This window comes from Lepus europaeus, unplaced genomic scaffold, assembly GCF_033115175.1.
Source record: "Lepus europaeus isolate LE1 unplaced genomic scaffold, mLepTim1.pri SCAFFOLD_416, whole genome shotgun sequence".
NCBI classification, from domain to species: domain Eukaryota; kingdom Metazoa; phylum Chordata; class Mammalia; order Lagomorpha; family Leporidae; genus Lepus; species Lepus europaeus.
Window position 1 is genome coordinate 20660 of NW_026909292.1, and position 20194 is coordinate 40853.

Here is a 20194-nt window from a genome sequence, read left to right on the forward strand (position 1 = left end):
GACGCCCAAGGGGTGGCAGAGGGCCTTTGCAGGGGATTGATGGGCATAACTCATTGATTAAAACAAAAACATAAAAATGGAAGAAAAAGGAAAGCTCATCACTGCAGTAAATGCAACCAATTAACACAGAAGGAAGGGTGGCATGAGAAAATTCATTTTGAAATCGTTACGTACCAATGAACTCGGGCAAGATGCATCAATAGTGGGCAAAACTTTAATCAGGTACAGGATATGTACATAGTCTCAAGGCAACATTCCCAAATTACTCATCACTCACAAAATGAAAAATAAGTAATAGTCCAGTGAACAAGCCTAGGGGGCACCACCTCGACCGCCACCCTTCAAGGGACTCACAGAGACAGGCCCAGCGCCATGTCCGGGGTACTCCCCTCAAACACACGTGACCCAGTATGGCACCAGGAAGCATGAGACAAGCCCACATGAAAGGAAACTCTATAGGGTAACTGGCGCGCACTCATCAAAAATCTCAACCAGCCCAGAATCAGGGAGACCAATCATGGAAAACCTTCATAACAGACATCATCAGGACAAGACAAAACCTGAGAAATGAACTGTGGGCAGATAAGACTGCAGTACAGCAAAATGTCCTGACTTTGATCACTGCAAGGTAACACCCTTACTAACAAGAGCTGCAGGATTCAGAGATAAAGGGTTCAGGGCTATGATATGAGGTTTGTATGAAAATAATGCAAATGAGGCAACAAATTCACAGTCAGGGAATTTAAGTAATGGCTACAAGGGGAGTTTTCTTGTATAATTATAACTTTTATGTTCATTTAAAATTCTATCAAAATTTAAAACACCTAACATCAGAACTATCACCATAATGAAACTACTTTCAAAATCCAGCACAAATACTCCAAAACTACTCATGTTGGACCTGTGCTTGAACATTCCTGGTACTGCCAGTGTAACACTGGGTGGGTCCTGGCTCCTCACCAACCTCCACCCCTGCCCCCAGACTTAATTCAAGAGGCAGAAAAACAGAGGGAGCACTTCCATCCACTGATTTACTCCCCAGATGCCCATAACAGCCAGGATTGGGCCAGGCTCCAGCCAGAAGCCAGAAACTCAATCCAGGTCTGCCATGTAGGTGACACGAATCTACTAACTTGAGCCATCACCCACTGCTTCCCAGCATGCACATTAGCAGGCAGCCACAGGAGTCAGGAGCCATAGCTGGGCATCATGTCCTAGTACTCCACTGCAGGGCTGGGCATCTTCACCGTGTGTCTCAATGGACTGCCAGGCCAAACACCCATCCATCAGCTCGCATTCACTGAACACCCACGCAGACGTCTGAGCTCCTGATGGCCTCAGTGGCGTGTCTCACTTCAGGACTCCCTCAGCTATGGAAAATACCAAGCAACCATTTGCTTCAATCTTTTTTTCTTATTCTGTTTTATACTGTTCTCATAATACAGATAAAAGACACAAGAAAGAACCAACATTTAAAACACAGCACACAAGAGTCCTGAGCACACAGGACTATAAGTATCAGAAGACATGCATGCTAAAAGCTACTGCATTACAGGTGTATGGAAAAAGAACACAGCCAGATCTGTGTTGTCATCTATTCATGCAATTTAATTTAATAATTTTAGATGCAGGAAGGCTTTCTTTTTAAAAATAAGGAATGGGCTCTGGAAAAAAAATGCTAAGAGCAAATAGCGAATTGAAGGTTAAAATATCTGGATGGAGGAAAAGTCTGGGATGAGACTACATTTTAGAACCATCGAAAAGTACCTGAAATGGGTGCTGCTGGGATGAAAAAGCAGCAGAAACATTTGGAGGAAGCTGGGTTGCTATAGCAACGGGAGTACCAGTCTGCCCATCCTTTCCTGTCACAACCTTTACCTGAGAGGAAATATTTTGAGAAAAAAAAAGGCAACATAATTTTTAAGACTGCTCGAAATTTTGTTAGAATTTTACTGACAGCTCACTGATGCTTGTGGTGCTAAAAATGGAAGGTTTGTGCATCAAATCCTGTGAAAGGGCACTGAACTGACAGATTTACAACGTAACAATCTGACAACTGCAAATCCTGCAGAAACTCCACTTTAAGTCACAGTGTAATATCCTTAGATTCTGAAACTTTTTATTTTTTCAAATGTTTTAGATGGTAATGGTAGACGGACGTCAAGTAACAAAGCCCTGTGACATCACAGGCAGCGTTCTGCTCTCTGTCAGCAGGAAGTCACGGGAAGGGACTAATTCTTCTTTACAAGCAGAGACAGTAGGTGGAGTTTACAGACAACACTCGGATACGAACACATAAAGAGCACTGAATTTCACTGCTCTGTGGCAATAGAGGTGAAATCCTCAAAGTAATCATAAAAACCTGTTGAAAAACAAAAATGGTAGATCCTGGAAAGGGTGTTAGAGAAAACATAAAATGGCAAAGCCACACAGGTGCCTCCCTGATGTCAGTGAGGATGGCCTGAGCAAAGAGACCAGGTTCTGTTCAACAAAACCTGGTATCTTTGCCAAAGAGCTGACAAGGTTCACACTGCTTTGGCTACATCATCAAACAAGATGAGCTCCACCCACACAGTGTACCACACAACACAAAAGCACAGAGCACAGGGCACTGCAGGACAATCCATTGTCACCCCAGCATTTCAGAAGTACAAATGGAAGAACGCCAGGGGTCACTACAGGGCTAGAAAATCGCAGGGGGTTTATTATGCACCCATTCCAGGCACCCAAAAAGTGTACTATCTAAGTGATTCTCTTAAATATCACTAACAGGTATTTGGAAAAGTGTGAGTTTAAAATACGATCTCAAATCTAAGACTACACCTAAATATTGAAAAAAAACTCAAACATAGTTTTTTATCATAACTGTATTTTTTAATTATGAAGATCCCCTATAAATATATCCAGTGATCTGTAATTATTGCTGGGGCCATATAAAAAGTTGGTGATTTAAATCCCTTATTTATAAACCATGTTGACGATGCTCTTATGAATGGACCCAGAGAAGAAAAACCTGAAACCTGGTCAACCAGCAAAGCAGTGCAAGTTCACACCCTGGGCAGAGCCTTCTCTGCCTCCTGCGGCAGGGCCTGTGGCAGCTGTCAGTGACAGCCAGCGGCACAAGCCAAGACGAAAGGGGAAAACTGAGTGTTCTGAGCTGAGACGAATCCTGGGTTCTCAGTGAAAACAGCTGGGTACTGAACAAGCACTACTGACAGCACCGCTCTCAGCTCCCTCCTGGCACTCTGCTGCCTGGAACAGCTCCTGCTTCCAGGAAAGAGAAAAGCAGAGACGTCTTCAGTTCTGCTCAGGATCAAGTCCTTAGGAAAACAAAACCTTAAAAATACCTAAGGCTCACAAACATGTTTCACCTATTGGTGCAAGGACTCTCATCTGCCTAACAGAGATCACTGAACGCTGTTCCTTACCTCATCGTTGATAACCTCAGATTTCTCTTCCTCCTCTTCGTCCTCCTCCTCCTCTTCTTCAATGTCCAAATCATTTTGCCTAAGATACGCTTGTAAAGGGGCATAATGCTTCTTCTTGAAAGCTAGGAAATCCATCATGTTCCCTTGCAGATGTTGTAAGAAGAACAGTTCAATCAAGTACTCCTTGAAGGCCTCCCTCAGAGCCTCCATCTCCTTGTGGTGGTAGTCCAGGCACTGCTTCCGCATCTGTGCCAGCTCCTGCGAGGCTGGGGGGATCTCCTCTAACTTCTTTGGAGCCTTCTTCATGCCTGTACTGCCCGCAGATGTGAGGGGCAGACTGGACAGGCCCGGGGGCACAGAGGTTCTGGAAGGGCTGGTGGGTGGCGGTGGGGAGGTCATCCCAAAAGCTGGTCCCCCCCCAACCCCGGGGAGCAGCACACCGGGGGTCCTCTCGAACCCCAGGGGCCTGCTCAGCGGCGGCCCCTGCAGCACCTGCTGCTGCTGCTGCTGGATCAGCTGGCCCTGGAGGATGCTGCTTATCTGGGGTGGCAAGCTCGCCGTGGCGATGTGGCTTGGGCTTGCCAGCGACTGCAGGCCAGCACCCCCTGCAGCCGCAGGGCTCTGGGGCCCCAGATGGTGGACGGTGCCTCCCGACTGAGTGTGAGGCTGGGAGAGTCTCCTCTCCCGGACTGCGATGGGCGTCCCCGCGTGCTGGAGCTGCACCTGGGCACCCTGGGCGATCTGGGCAAGCCCCGAGCCATCCTGAAACACAAAGTGCCCAGCACTGGATGGGCTCAGGCTGATCTGTCTGACGAGCACGCTGGCATCCACAAAGCCTGCCGTGGGGCTGCCACTGCAGAGGCCCAGCCCGGGCCCCGGGGCACCCGCACGTACACTCTGCAGGGCTTGCCCCGGCCCCGGGCTGGGCTGCGTGGGGCTCTGGGTCTGCACCTGCTGGGACAGGGGAGAAGTGACCTGAATGTACGACGGAGACCCGTGATCAAAGCGCCTCGGCTGGGTACCAAACTGGAAGCCTGGAGAGGTGGGGCTGGGAAGCGGCAGAGGGGCCAGCGTGATCTGCTGGTTTCCTCCAACGACGGGACCCACGTTCTGCAGGGTGATGTTCACGTTCTGCCCAGCCACGGGACTCCTACTCATCAGTTGCTGTATCTGGTACCCAGGGGACTGGGGTGCGGATGGGCTCGCCGATGGGGCAAAGGGTGCGGCGGGGGACGGGGGCAGGTTCGGGTGGGCCGCCTGCTCTTCTTCGCTGCCAGGGAAGGACCGGGGCCTCTGCAGCTGATGCTGGGCACCCTGGGAGCCGCTGCCATGGTGCATTATCACCTCCCTTTCTATCCCACGGAATGTTCTCCTAAAAAATCAAAATTAAAATCAAGTTACTTGAAGGCAGATATAATCGCTTGATCACCACTCAGAATGATTATCATTGAACGGCTCTGAAAAAATCCTTTGAAAGCATGCTTCCACCGGCGTCTGGTACACAGCGAGCATCTTACTAAGTCAAGCAATGCACACAGACAGCACTGGAGACCGTCCCCTTGAGTGCTGACGAGAACTGTGTCCTTTACAGCTGTGCCCAGGGCCCAGGACTGAGCCTGGCAGGAAAGGGTGGGCCACCCAACCAGGAACTATAGCTCACAGCAATCACTGGGACCACACTAGCCCACACCTCACAGCCACACTGGGACAGGTCCTAATCCTGCCCTACTTGAGTCACAGGAGTGCTGTGAGTTGTACAAGGCCAGGTCAGCAGCAGCCAGAACAGGAAGGGTCTGACCCTGACTCCCACTCCAACAGAGCTGCCACTGGGCTGCGGAGGCATTGGGTGCCCACTGCCAGACAAGGTATGCAGTCCTCTGTACACCTTGCACAGCTTCCTGGCCATCAAGACCAAAGGCTCTCCTTGTGAATCCAGCTCACACACTGAGCCTGACCACGTGTACAGCTCGCGCTGCTGGCAACAGCAGAGCGGTGCAGTAAAATGGCCCTCAGCCTGAGGAAGCTGCTGGCCATCCCAGAGGTTAGGCTGAAAAACAAAATGAAGTCCTGGGGCAGGGACAGGAGCTGGTCTCACACCTCGCTGTTCACTACCAGAGCACAGAAGAATGGAGGTTCTAAGAAGAGCTCAGAGGGACCCCATGTTCTCTCTGAAGGATGCCCTACAGGGGTCTGCAAGCACGTTCAAGGAGGCTCAAGCCCCCGCAACTGGCTTTGCACGTGACGGGAGAACGTTAGTGACCCGCTGAGGGAAGTCAGCCTGCAGGACAGGGTGAAGGAGACAGAGCACCAAGGGTAATTCTGAGGTGAGACGGAGTCGGACCAGCCGAGTACATGCACTGCATCCAGTGGAGAGCAGAGGACTGAAGATAAACCGCCGCCCTCAGACTCTGGCTCCTCGCTGCCCTGGGCTTCTCCCAAGAGAAACAACAGTGCAAACGCAACAGCAGATGGCATTCAGCTCAGAACCAGGGATCCAAGAGGATCTTGGATCTCAAGAGGAGAGGTAGGGACCAAAAAGACCAAGGTTTCATATAAAGGAAGCTTGGACCCACCTGACAAAGGAGTAAAAACCCCTCCAAGTTCTAAAGAGACGTACAGGGAGCAAAGTGGAATCCTGACAGCACAACTCAGCACTGACCCAGTGAGCAGGAAGCCACAACACTTAGAATGCTGCTGGCACCAGGGCCCACTGCAGCTGAAGGCTGTCACAGGAACCCCTCAAGCCCCATTTGGCACAACCAGCTCCGCATCACCTGGGTTCCTGCCACCCACACTAGCTGGACAGTGATCAAAGAGTCTCTTCTTGCTCTCTGAAGACAAGCAGGAGCCCCTTTTCATCTTAGGGAAACTACTGCTTATCTCAATGAGAAAATAAACAGATTACAAGAAAAAAAGAAAGAAATCATGAATCTGAAGAAGCAACCACAACGACAAGGCTCTTCCAGCTCAGGCCTTGGATGAAATACACAGACAGGAAACCAAAAGCCCCAGAAGCGCCAGCACTGTAGCTCAGCAGGCTGTGGTGCCGGCATCCCCTATGGGCACCGATTCAAGTCCTGGCTGCTCCACTTTGGATCCAGCTTCCTGCTAATACACCCGGGAAAGCAGCGAAAGACGGTCCAAGTCCTTGGGCCCCTGTACCAACATGGGAGACCCAATTTGATCTGGCCAAGCTCTGGCTGTTGCAGCCACTGAGGGAGTGAGCCAGCAGATGGAAGATTCCCTCTCCTCTCTCTGTAACACTATCAAAATAAATAAATAAATATTAAAAAACAAACAAACAAACAAAAAGCTCTAGCACAGCAGCAGGTTAAGCTGCCCCTATTCCATATCACAGTGCCTGAGATGGAGTCCTGCCTCCATTTCCAATGGCGCTTCCTGCTAGTGTGCCCCCTGGGAGGTAGCAGGAGATGGCTTAAGTACTTAGGTCCCTACCATCTACGTGGGAAACCCAAGTGGAATTCCTGATTCCTGGTTTTAGCCTGGCCTAGCCCCAGCTATTGTGGGCATTTGGGAAGTGAACCAGCACATGGAAGATCTCCCCCGACCCTGCCTTGTCTGCCTTTCAAATAAATGAAAGCTTTAATATATTTTAAAAAATAACAGCTCCAGAATTGTTGAGTGTGTATTCCTAGCACACAGGAAGCAGCAGGTGTGGGAGGCAGAGATGCAGTCAGAAGACAGCACAAACTGCAGCCAACACCAAGGAGGGAGGACGTGGAACAAGAGCCCCAGCCAGCCAGCAACTAGGGCCACACCACCAGAGGGCACATAACCTTGCTTTTTATTTTCAAAACAAGGTTTTGATTTTTGAAGTAAGTATCGTGAGGGGAGAATAATAAGGAGATGGGACAAATGCAGAAAACACTGCTGTAGGGTGCATTTAGGGTTATTCCCTTAGAATACCTGCCCAGAACATCACAGGCGGTCAGCAAGCAACAGCAGTGGGCAGTGACTCATTCAACAGGGGAGGCGATAACGGAGATGAAAAGCATTATGTGAGGACAACAGATTGATACCTTGGGGAAATCAACTTAAAATCTCATCACGGAGACTGGCGTTATGATGTTGCAAGTAAAGCCGCTGCTTGTGAAGTCGGCATCCCAATATGGGCGCTAGTTCAAGTCCCAGCTATTCCTCTTCCTATCCAGCCCCCTGTGCCTGGGAATGCAGTGGAGGATGGCTCAAGTGCTTAGGCCCTTGTACCCACACGGGAGACCCAGAAGCAGTTCCTTACTCCTTGGCTCCTGGGGCCCCTGCAGCTGTATGGGGAATGAACCAGTGGATGAAGATCGTTCTGTCTCTGCCTCCCCCACACCCTGTAACTGTGCCTTTCAATTAAACACACACACACACACGTGTGCGCGCGTGTGCGCACACGTACGCAAACACACACAGTTCACAAAAAGAGGAAAACATCTACTTAAGTAGCTCAGGATGGAATGTCCAGCCCTGCTACCCAGATGAAAATCAGTATCGTCTCCCCTGTGCTTGGCCAAGGCATTAACTCAGACAACTGGGACTCAGACACCACCAATGGGAACCCAGGCAAGAGCATGGAGGGGGTGCAACATACTGCAAAGTGGTCCATAAGCCAAAACATACCTAGCAAAAGCAAGTCACGGTGCTGCAAGTGGAAGGTATCCATGTGACCCAATGACCTTTTTACACAGTAACCCTGAAATAAGTCCTAAGAAAATTTGCCTAGGGGCTGGCGCTGTGGCATAATGGGTAAAGCCTCCGCCGGCACTGCTGGCATCTCATGTGGGCACCCGGCTGTTCCACTTCCGGTCCAGCTCTCTGCTATGGCCTGAGAAAGCAGCAGAAGATGGCCCAAATCCTTGGGTTCCTGCACCCATGTGGGAGACCTGGAAGACACTCCAGGCTTCAGATCGGTCCAGCTCTGTCCATTGCAGCCATTTAGGGAGTGAACCAGTGGACGGAAGACCTCTTTCTCTCTTTCTGCCTCTCTCTAACTCTGCCTTTCAAATAAATAAATAAATCTTAAAAAAAAAAAAAGAAAAAAATTAACCTATCAATTAAAAATATTTGTTCATGAAATATATTCATGGCAGAATACCATATTAAAAGCAAAAAGAATAACCAGAAACGTTCAATGTTCAAGTTCCAGATGGAGAACATATAGTAAAAATGGAAAGGGTTCAAACTGGTGGCCATTGGCGCTATGATTTTTCCACACTGGTTGGAAAAATCAGAAGGAGGCCTGGTAAAGTACTAACGTGCACCCTGGAAGGCAGCAAATGACAGAGCAAGGATGTCAGATCCTGCTATCCACATGGAAGACCCAGATGGAATTACTGGCTCCTGGCTTCAGGCTGGCCCAGACCTGGCTGTTGGCATCTGATGGCACAATTTTCTCTTTCAAAAAAATTAAATAAATAAAAATTTTAAAAAACTGTTCAGATGCATGACTATGCATGGATTTCAAATTATTTTTGCAAAGTGATGTTTTGAGAGTCAGACAGAACACCCACAATGGCTGGGGCAGGGCTGAGCTGAGCTGGACCAAAGAGAGGAGCCAGGAACTCAGTCCACAGGTCCCACGTGTGTGCTGGGCCTCTTACCTGAGCCACCAGCGCTTGCTTCCAGGGTAGACACGTTCAAGAAGCCAGAGTCAGGAGATGGAGCTGGGTATCAGACTCAGGCACCCTGATACAGTGCGTGGGCCTCTTGACAGGGGTCTTAACCACTATGCCAAATGCCTGCCCCAAAGCCACCACTTAACTCCATTTTCTTCATTAATTTTTTGAGGTACCCTCATAATATTAAGTGAAAAAAGAACACCAATTGTACAACCGTATCATTACTACGTTAAAAAAAATATTTTCAGGGGCTGGTGTCTAGCCTACCAGTTAAGGTGCCTACGACCCATACTAGAGAGCTAGGGTTCCAGCTCCTAACTCCAGCTTTCTGGGAGGCAATGGTGATGGCTCAAGGAACTGGGTTCCTTCTATCCTCGTGGGAGACCTGGAGTGATTTCCCAGCCCAGTCCTGGCTTTTGCCAGCATTTGGGGAGTAAATCAACAGGTGGGCGCTATCTTTTTCTCTCCTTCTTTCTGTCTCTGTCTCTAATAAATTAAAACTTAAAAACTTTCACTGAAACATAGGAAGGTACTAATACTGACCTTCTTCACCTGATGGACAGACAACAAACTGTGGAACACATACAACAGGACACAACTCAGCAATACCACTGAGGGAGCTGCTGACACACCCAACAACACAGAAGATCCCAGTCCAAGATGCCAAGAGACAGAAGCCAGACTCAAAGACTCTATGCTGTGTGCATCATGACATGATGTTCTGGAAAAGGCAAAAACCACAGCAACAGAGGTTAGATTGGAACCTGACAGTATGGAAGGAGCTGACCAGAAAGGAGGGATTTTGGGGGTGTGGAACTATTTTTAAAGCATGATTTGGGAGTCAAAGCTGTAGCATAGAAGGTTCAGCCACCACCTGTAGTGCTGGCACCACAAATGGGCAAAGGTTCAAGTCCCCGCTGCTCTACTTTCAATCCAGTGCCCTGCTAATGACCCTGGGAAAGTAGCAGAAGATGGCCAAAGTCTTTGGGCCCCTGCACCCATGTGGGAGACTCAGAAGAAGCTCCTGGCTCCTGACTTCAGCCTGGCCCTGCCTTAGCCATTGCAGCCATTTGAGGAGTGAACCAGTGGATGGAAGATCTCTCTCTCTCAACAACTAGAAGATCTCCCTCTCCCTCTCTCCCCTTCCTCCTCTCTGTCTCTTTCAAATAAATAAATTTTAAAAAATAAATACATGAAAAGCTTGTTTTGTGGGGCTTACATAATGGGTTAAGTTGCTGCCTGCAGGGTCGGCACTCTGGTGAAGTGGGTAAAGCCACTGCCTGCAGTGCCAGCATCCCATATGAGCACCAGTTCGAGTCCTGGCTGCTCCACTCCTGATCCAGCTTTCTGCTGTGGCCTGGGAAAACAGTGGAGGATGGCCCAATTGCTTGGACCCCTGCATCCACGTGGAATACCTGGAAAAAATTACTGGCTCCTGGTTTCAAACCGGCACAGCTCTAGCCATTGCGGCCATTTGCAGAGTGAACCAGAGAATGGAAGACCTCTCTCTCTTTCTCTCTCTGCCTCTCTTTCTCTCTCTGTGTAACTCCGTCAAATAAACAAACAAACAAGAAAGATGAAGAAGAAAAGAAAGAAAACAATTTGAGATGACACAAGATGAATGTGTTTGGCAAAACTTAACAGAACTGCACAATGAAATGCACAAACTTACACCTCAGTTTTTTAAAGAAATGGTTCCTGACCTAAGTGAGCTTATAACCATCTGACAGAAACATACAATCAATCGTAAAGAAGTTATTTAACACCCCAATGGACAGCTAAGCTATTGCCAATGGCTAAACAACTTTTAAAATTGGCTATGTTTCTAATTTTAATTCCTCTTTCTACAGAGTTGCTGCTTCATATTCTCTCTCCCTCCCTCTCACGCCTGAAAACCAGAGGAGGCAAAAATGGCAGAGCTGATAAACGGCTGTGTGGGATTAAGACGCATGCAACTGGAGGCTGACACCAGGTTCCCGCCACCCAACACAGGAGGGTGTGGACCCCACTGGCAGGCTGCTGCTGCAGGCTCCAGACTGTGTCCTGAGAAGGCGACTCAGGGAGAGCTAGGCCATCACTGAGGCAGAATGCCATCTGCAGCCAGCCCAGCCCCACCACGAGGGCCTCACCTCCCTCCACTCCCCACACACAGCCTCTCTTCTTCCCTGAGCAGAGCAGAGCTCCAGAACCACCCTCCCCACAGAATGCACCCCGCCTCCCCACCCACCACACACTCAGGGCTGTTTCCAGGCCATCTTTGGGGCCCCCCTCCAGTAACCCGCAGACCCCTACAAATGGAACTACCCCCACCGAAGGGAGTTTTTTTAAAAAGTTTAAACATATCATAAGCATTGCTTTCACTTACTTGGAAATTCACTGTGAAGTTTTTTGTTTTGTTTTGTTTTTGTCAGATAGAGTTAGACAGTGAGAGAGAGAGAGACAAAGGTCTTCCTTCCGTTGGTTCACCCCCAAAATGGCCGCTACAGCCAGAGCCACGCCGATCCGAAGCCAGGAGCCAAGTGCTTCCTCCCCGTCTCCCATGCGAGTGCAGGGGCCCAAGCACTTGGGCCATCTTCCACTGCCCTCCCGGGCCACAGCAGAGAGCTGGACTGGAAGAGGGGTAACTGGGACTAGAACCGGCGCCCATATGGGATGGTGGCGCCGCAGGCAGAGGATTAACCAAGTGAGCCACGGTGCCGGCCCCGCTGTGAAGTTTTTAAAATACTGACGGATGGAGAGATGTGACAAAGCAGGCACAGTGAAATGCCAACAGAAACGGGGGTAGTCCAAGTGTTCACTGTGGAACTGTCAGTGTGCTACTGTCTTTGAAGTTGTCTACCTGAGAATGCTACAACAAGAAGTACTTTCTTTTTTTTTTTTTTTTTTTTTGACAGAGTGGACAGTGAGAGAGAGAGACAGAGAGAAAGGTCTTCCTTTGCCGTTGGTTTATCCTCCAATGGCCACCGCAGCTGGCGCGCTGCAGCCAGCGCACCGTGCCAATGCAAAGGCAGGAGCCAGGTGCTTATCCTGGTCTCCCTTGCAGATGCAGGGCCCAAGCACTCGGGCCATCCTCCACTGTACTCCCTGGCCACAGCAGAGAGCTGGTCTGGAAGAGGGGCAACCAGGACAGAATCCGGTGTCCCGACCGGAACTAGAACCCGGTGTGCCGGTGCCGCGAGGCAGAGGATTAGCCTATTGAGCCGCAGCGCTGGCCAAGAAGTACTTTCTTTCTTTCTTTTTTTTTTTTTTTTTTTTTTTTATTTTTGACAGGCAGAGTGGACAGTGAGAGAGAGACAGAGAGAAAGGTCTTCCTTTTGCCGTTGGTTCACCCTCCAATGGCCGCCGCGGTAGCACGCTGCGGCCGGTGCACCGCGCTGTTCCGATGGCAGGAGCCAGGTGCTTCTCCTGGTCTCCCATGGGGTGCAGAGCCCAAACACTTGGGCCATCCTCCACTGCACTCCCTGGCCACAGCAGAGAGCTGGCCTGGAAGAGGGGCAACCGGGACAGGATCGGTGCCCCGACCGGGACTAGAACCCGGTGTGCCGGCGCCGCAAGGCGGAGGATTAGCCTGTTGAGCCACGGCGCCGGCCAAGAAGTACTTTCTATATAAGCTGGTAACTTCAGGGGCTGGCATGGAGGCACTGCAACACGGACAGCCTGTATCTGAGCACCACTTCAAGTCCTGGCTGCTCCACTTCCTATCCAACTCTCTGCCAATGCATCTGGGATGGCAACAGCAAATGGGACCCTGCCACCCATGTGGGAAACCAGGACAGAGTTCCTGGTTCCCGACATCAACCTGGCCCAGACTTGGCCATTGCGGCCATTTGGGAAATGAAATAGTCTATAAAAGCACTCACAAGCTTGCTCCTTTGCTGTGTCTGCATATGTGTGTGTGTGTGTGTGACTCTGCCTTTCAAATAAATAAATCCTTAAAAAAAAAAAAAAACCTATTAGAAAATAAAGGGGCTGGTGCTGTGGCATAGTGGGTAAATCTGCCACCTGCAGTGCTGGCATCCCATATGGGCACCGGTTCGAGACCCAGATGCTCTACTTCCATTTCAAATAAATAAATCGTTAAAAAAAAAAAAAAAGAAAAGAAAGAAAACAAAAACGCATGGCGATATCAAGTATCCTGTATCGAAAAGCTAATAACAAAAGATCTATACGAGAACGATTCAGTCTTCTCTCACCAGGAGTTTATCAAGGTTCCTATTATAAGTTCCAAATGACACAAAATGGGTTAAACTATGGGGCAGGTGACGTGGCACAGCAGGCTGGCTGCCACTTGGGATGCCGCATCACATCAGAGTGCCTCATTTGAGTTCCAGCTTCCTGCTAATGTGCACCCTGGGAGGTAGCAGGTGATGGCCCCAGTACTTGGGCCCCGGCCATCCCAGTGGGAGATCCAGGTGGAGTTCCTGGATCCTAATATGAGTATGGCCCAGTACCAGCTGTTGCAGGCATATGAGGCGTGAACAACCAGATGGTAGACTTCTGCCTGTCTTTCCTTCTGTCACTATGCCTCTCAAATAAATAAATAAATACACCTTAAAAAACAAAACAAAACAAAACAAAAAACTGTCGGCCGGCGTGGCTTAACAGGCTAATCCTCCACCTTGCAGCGCCAGCACACCGGGTTCTAGTCCCAGTTGGGGCGCTGGATTCTATCCCAGTTGCCCCTCTTCCAGGTCAGCTCTCTGCTATGGCCCGGGAGTGCAGTGGAGGATGGCCCAAGTCCTTGGGCCCTGCATCTGCAAGGGAGACCAGGAGAAGCACCTGGCTCCTGGCTTCGGATCAGCGCAATGCGCCGGACGCAGCGGCCATTGGAGGGTGAACCATCGGCAAAAAGGAAGACCTCTCTCTCTGTCTCTCTCTCTCTCACTATCCACTCTGCCTGTCAAAAAAAAAAAAAAAAAAAAAAAAAAAAAAAAAAACACCTGTCCAGGTTTATCACACTGTGTTATTAAAGAGAACCACCAGCTACAGTCAGGTGCTGAGGTCAACAGGAAAATCTGCACCCAGCACCTCCCCAGAGTTTTAGAATCGCAGAGGTGGGAACAGGTCTTCAACCCTGTGGGCCAACCCTGTACTAGACGAGGTGGGATCCATTCCAGCTTGAGAGAGAAGTTCAAGAAAAATGGGAGCGGGACTGATGTTGTGAGGCAGTAGGCTAGGCCACCACCCCATATCAGAGCCCCAGTTTGAGTCCTGGCTGCTTCACATTCTTTTTTTAAAAAAAATTTTTTTTTTAAGATTTATTTATTTATTTGAAAGTCAGAGTTACACAGAGAGAAGAGACGCAAAGAGAGAGAGGTCTTCCATCCGATGGTTCACTCCCCAATTGGCCACAGCTGCGCCGATCTGAAGCCAGGAACCAGGAGCTTCTTCTGGGTCTCCCACGTGGGTGCAGGGGCCCAAGGACTTGGGCCATCTTCTACTGCTTTCCCAGGCCATAGCAGAGAGCTGGATCGGAAGTGAAGCAGCCGGGTTTTGAATTGGCACCCATATGGGATGCCAGTGCTTCAGGCCAGGGCATCAACCCGCTGCACCACATTCAAGACAGCTCTCTGATAAGGTATTTAGGAAAGCAGCAAAGATGGCCCAATTGCTTGAGCCCCTGCTGCCCATGTGGGAGTTTCAGGTTCCAACCAACAGACAGAAGATCTCTCTCAATGTCTCTGTCATGCTACCTTTCAAATAAATAAACAATTTAAAAAAGGAAAAGAAGAAAAATAGAAGTGCTTCCACAAATAGCAAGTAATAAAGTTGCCAGTCCTCAACTCCTCATTCTACTGCTGTTTCCCAATCTTTTCCCACTGTCCCCCAACGAACATGTGTAGTCATGAACCCCAGGAAGCTCTAACACCACCCTGAGGCCACAGACCACTATCAAAGAATTTTCTCACCCCTCTCCCAAGAACCAATTTTCACCCCCTTGTGAGAGACACTGCCCTTGGTGGGGGTCCAAGTCCTAACACACACAACAATGAGCACCAGTTCTGGGAGGGGGTCAGCAGTAGTGGGAACATCTCCCAATGGGGAAGAACAGAAGGACACCTGGAGACAGAGCACACCGATGGAAGGAGGGTCAGAGCGTGTGCACCCGCACCATGGGATACCACTCAGCACCCAACAGGCGGATTCGCGTTCTTGCAAAGAGCCAGGTGACTTCCTTTACACAGCATTCTGGAAAATGACAGAAATCCAGAGACCAGAGACGGGCATCGGAGGTCACCAAGGGCCGAAGGGAGGAGTCACCTACAATGGCCGCACGAGCCGACCTTCTGGGGTAAAGGAGCTGTTTCCTTGGATTATGGGGAAAATCACACAACAGCTGTCAAATTTCTCAGACTTTTACACCAAAGTGAATCCTACTACACGTCAATGAAAACACAAAACTGCTGAGGTGGGGGCACTGTGCTAAAGCAGACCAAGAGGCGTTAGAGGGGAGCTGGATTAAACAAGGCACTCCACCACGGGTGTGCTGTGCCAGGCAGGGACTGAACTGCTGGGCCAAACGCCCAAAAAGTGGCACTCCGGGAAGGGAGGATCCAGCCTGGACACCGCGCCACGGCACGTGCAGTCGGCACACAGGACGGGACCACCTGGGCTCGGAGACCAACAACGTGTGAGGAGGTGGCAGGGCCAGGGGAGGCCGGCAAAGGCTGCTACCGAGGGGACCTGGCAGTGTGGTTGTGCCAGGAGGAGGCGACACTGGTCAGGCGAGGCCGAGGAAAGCAAGCAGCGACAGGGAGGACACAAAAAACTTCCCAGTTCTGGAATAAAAGGAGGCTGGGGCTCGACAGGGTAGCTGGTCCAGACGTGCACGCTGAGGGGGGGCACTCGGAGGAGAGAATCAGCCGAAGGAAGGACTCCAGCCACAGCGCCAGCAGCCGGGAGCCCGGGTACGGCGACTACATTTCTAGAGCACAGAAAATGAGGTAAAATCCCATCTGCTTATTCGCACGGCAAACCCAGGGGCCCCGGAGCAGGGCGCTCATCTCTGGGCAGCACGAGATCCCCAGTTTCTAAGAGACCGTTTCCCCAGCCACACAGTACACGGGCATATACCCCCCCCCCACCACCAAAAAAAAAGTCACTTTACTACACAGCTCTGTAGCACGGCCGTCACCGCACGAGCGCAGAACCAACCTCTCCGGCGACCCCAGGGCCACTCCCCGCTAGCATGGTGACCGCCACCTCCACTCGCCGGCGCGGCGGGGCGCGTCCAGGGCAGGGCCGGCCCGGCGCCGCCCCGCCGCATCCTCTCCACCTGCCGCCCGCCGCCGCCGCGGCGCCGGGCTGCAGCCTCGAACACCCGGCGGCCGGGCGCGGCCCACAGCCCCGGCGCCGCCGCCGCCGCCCCGGCCTCCTGCCGCGGCGCGCGCGGAGCAGCCGGCGACCTCTGGCGGCCGGGGCCCCGCCGCCCTCATGGAGACGCGCCGGGGGCTGCGGCCGGGCGATCTCCGCGGCCCCCGCCCTCCGGCGACCACCGCGCCGCGGCCCCGCGGGGCAAACGGTCCGGGCCGGCGGCCGCGCCGCTCGCGCCTCGACGCCGCGTCCGGGGACGGGACGAGCGCAGCGCGGGGCCGCGCGGCCCGAGGGGGCCCGAGGGGGCCTGAGGGGCCCCGGAGCGCAGCGGCCGCCCCCGCCGCGGGCCCGCCCGCCCGCCCGGCCCTGAGGCGCCGCCGCGGCCCCGAAACCCCGCGCCCCGCCCCGGCCGCCCCGCACAAAGCCGACGCCGCGGCCTGGTCCCGCCGCGCCGCCCCCGGCCAGCGGGCGCCCCGGGGCCGCGGGCGCGGGGCTGCGGGCAACGGGCGCCGGCCGCCCGCCCGCCCCGCGCCGCCGCCCCACTCACCCGGGGACTCGGGCCCGGCTCCGGCCGCGTCGAGAGGGCGGGAGGCTCGCAGCGGCGCCGCAGCCGCTCGCGCATCCGGGTCCGCGGCGGCAGGAAGCGGCGGCGCGCGGCTACGGCGAGCCGGAAGGGACGCTCCGCGCCCGCGCCGCAGCGCCGCCCCTCGCCGCGCGAGGGCGCCAGAGGACGAGGGGCGAGGCTCGTCCCGCGCCGGGGGCCGGGTCCGGAAGCCCGGCCTTGGGCAGGGAGGCCGCCGGCTCCCCGGTTCCCCTGGCGGAGCAGCGGGTCGGGAAGGCACCGTGAGCAGACGGCGGCCCACAGGACGCGGGAGAGGGATGCACACGCACCCCCGCATCCCCGCCAGTGCTGGGGGCCCGGAGGGGGCCCGGCCTGCCTGTAACTCTCCCCAAACCAACCTTCAAGTTGTCGTGTCCGAATGGTCAGTGTGCACGTGACAGTGCTCCACACCGCCACACGTCAGAGAAATGCGAACCGAAACCTCAGCACGACACTTCAGCCACGAGGATGGCTGGACCGGAGCGGTGGGTAGTGGGCAACGCTGCCGCCTGCGGTGATGGACCGCATGTGAGCGCCGGTTCGAGTCCCGGCTGCTCCACTTCCAGTCCTGCTCTCTGCTGTAGCCTGGGAAAGCAGTGGAGGATCGGCCAAGTGCTTGGGCCCTGCACCCGTGTGGGAGACCTGGAAGAAGCTCCTGGCTCCTGATCGGCTTAGCTCCAGCGGTTGCGGCCATCTGGGGAGTGAACCATCGGATGGAAGCCCGCTCTCTCTGCCTCTCCTTCTCTGTGTAACTCTGACTTTAAAATAAATAAATCTCAAAAAAAAAAAAAAAAAAAAGCAGGCCATTCAAAACGCTGCAGCCACACTGGACAGCTGGTGGGTCTGCCCAGAGCTGACCATAGCTAAGGCACAGCCCAGCCACCGCGCACTGCTCTTAGAAGCATGATTCGTAATAGCCAGAGAGTGGACAGACTCTAATGTCTGTCAGCTGGCGGTGGACAGTGTGGGCTGTCCACTTAGACCACACGGCCGCCTGCCACAGCAGCACCCCATGCACACTGCCTCCAGTCCCGGCTGCTCCACTTCTGATCCAGCTCTCTGCCAATGCCCTGGGAAAGCAGCAGATGGCCAGTGCTCGGGCACCTGCACCCGCGTGGGAGTCTGGGATGGAGCTCCTGGCTCCAGTCTTGTCCAGCCCTGGCTGCCGTGGTGGACCAGCAGGTGGAAAGTGTCTCCCCCTCTTTCAAGTGACAAACCGGGCCCTGGGGGGCAGTACAGCATGCGTGAGGCTTGGCCATCAGCCAGACACAAAGGGCCAGTGAACAGTCGGAAGCAGGTGAGTCCACGGATCCATGGAGACAGGAAGTAGATTCGTGGTTGCCAGAGGCTGGGGGATGGGAGGGGCAGTGCCTGCAAATGGACATGGAGTCTTCTGGTGGACGGGCATCTGCTGCTGCTCGGCACAGCCACGTGCCCAATCAGGGGTCTGGGTCGGGGCGGGGCCTCATCTCTGGTCCAGCCTCCTGCTGATGCACACCCTGGGCGTGGGGTGGGAGGAGCAGGTGATGACCCACGTTCTGGGAGACCCGGAGTGCATGGCTGTGAGCGGGGGCCTGTCCCCAGCTGCTGCAGACATCTGGAGTGAGCTGGAGAACAGATCTCTCAGAAAGAGTTGGTGGGGACCAGCGCTGTGGCATGACAGAGCCTGTGGGCGCTGGGTCTGCTCCCACGGGGGAGTCCTGGAAGCAGCTCCTGGCTCCTGATCTCCCTGCTCGAGCCATTGCAGCACGGGGCAGTGAACCAGCAGATGGAAGACCTCGCTCTCTTCCCTTTCCTTTATCGCTAACTCTGCCTTTCAAAAAAATAAATCTTAAAAAAAAAAAAAAAAAAAACTGTTGGTGGACAGGAGGCTTTGGCTCTGCCATCAGTGAGTGGACACAAAGAACGATAGTGCTGCCCTCTGGTGGCAACACAAGAATCAGCTCTCCCTGGAGTTTAAACAGAAAACTTAAACCCCCGATTTCTTGGGGCCAGTGCTATGGCGTGACAGGTAAGGCTGCTGGCGCCGGTTCGAGTCCCAGCTGCTCTTCTTTGGATCCAGCTCTCTGCTATGCCCATCCCAAGATGCCCCAACTCCTTGGGCCCCTGCACCCGGAGGAGGCTCCTGGCTTCAGAATGGCACAGCTCCAGCCATTGTGGCCAATTGGGGAGTGAACCAGCAGGTGGAAGACCTCTCTCTCTCTCTCTCTGCTTCTTCTTCTCTGTGTAGCTCTGACTTTCAAATACATAAATCTTAAAAACAAACAAACAAACAAAAAGCACATGTATACGGGAAATATGCTGAACACGCCCAGATTTCCCACTCAATCCTCTTAATGCAGAATAGTGAGCTGGTTTGACGGATACCTGGGCTGGCTGTTTTAATGAGGGTTTAATTTTGGTGAAAAGCAATTTCTTTATTCTTTTTCCTTTGGTACTTTTTGTACCACCTGGGTGCTGCTCTTCCGTTGCTCAGAGGCGATGGTTGGGGGTGGGTGTCTGGTGCAGTTAACTCGTCACTCGGGACACGCGCATCCCGCACCACAGTGGCTGGAGTCCCAGCTCCGCTTCTGATCCAGCTTCCTGCTGCTGCACACCCAGGAGGCAGCAGGTGATGGCCCAGGGACTTGGGACCTTGCCACCCACACGGCTCCCAGCCTCGGCTCTCGCTCTGTCCCTCTCATTGGACAGAGTGACCTGGGCCTTCAGACTCGGGCTTACAACCCACCTGGACGTACCCTGGCTCCATGTTTCAAACGGGTTTTCTCCCTCCCCTGAGCTGCCTTGGTGCCTAACTCTACCCCGTGTGGTGACGTCACAAAGCTTCGGCCGCACACCGGAGCAGGACTCCAGTGTGCAGCACCCATGGCCGAGAAACTCGGCAAGGCCGGCCAGCAGCTCAGGGACACGGGCAGTGGTGGCTTCCTGACCCAAATCCCACTCCCTGGGCCGTCCTCCAGCTGCAGGCAGGGGCCCCCGCGGGTCACTCCTCGAGGCCGGTCCAGCCAGGTCCTGCAGGCCACCCTGCTCACCCAGTGCTGCTGGCCGCTCTTCCCCTCGCTGGGCCGGCTTCTCGTCAGCACAGGGCGCAGCATGGGGCAGCCAAGGGGGCATGGGCTCCCCTGGCTCCCAGAGAACTGCTTCTCTATCAAAGTGGGTCACGGCTGGGAGAGGGGCTGGCTACCAAGACCCTGACCGTGGCTCCCAGTGGCCTCCCTGCCCAGGCC

At 53.2% G+C, this 20194-nt stretch overlaps 1 protein-coding gene across 1 annotated transcript in view; it reads right to left on the reverse strand.

Annotated features, from left to right (window-relative positions):
• The window catches only part of LOC133755376 (E1A-binding protein p400-like), a gene marked incomplete at its 3' end in the record, with an annotated part of 37378 nt that extends 20392 nt beyond the window's left edge, over positions 1-16986 (reverse strand). The window contains exons 1-2 of the mRNA XM_062185488.1: positions 16914-16986; positions 3429-4800 (exon numbers count right to left, since the gene is read on the reverse strand). Of these exons, the coding sequence (XP_062041472.1) occupies positions 3429-4766 (1338 nt within the window). The remainder of the gene's footprint in view (positions 1-3428; positions 4801-16913) is intronic.
• Between the last annotated feature and the right edge of the window lie 3208 nt (positions 16987-20194).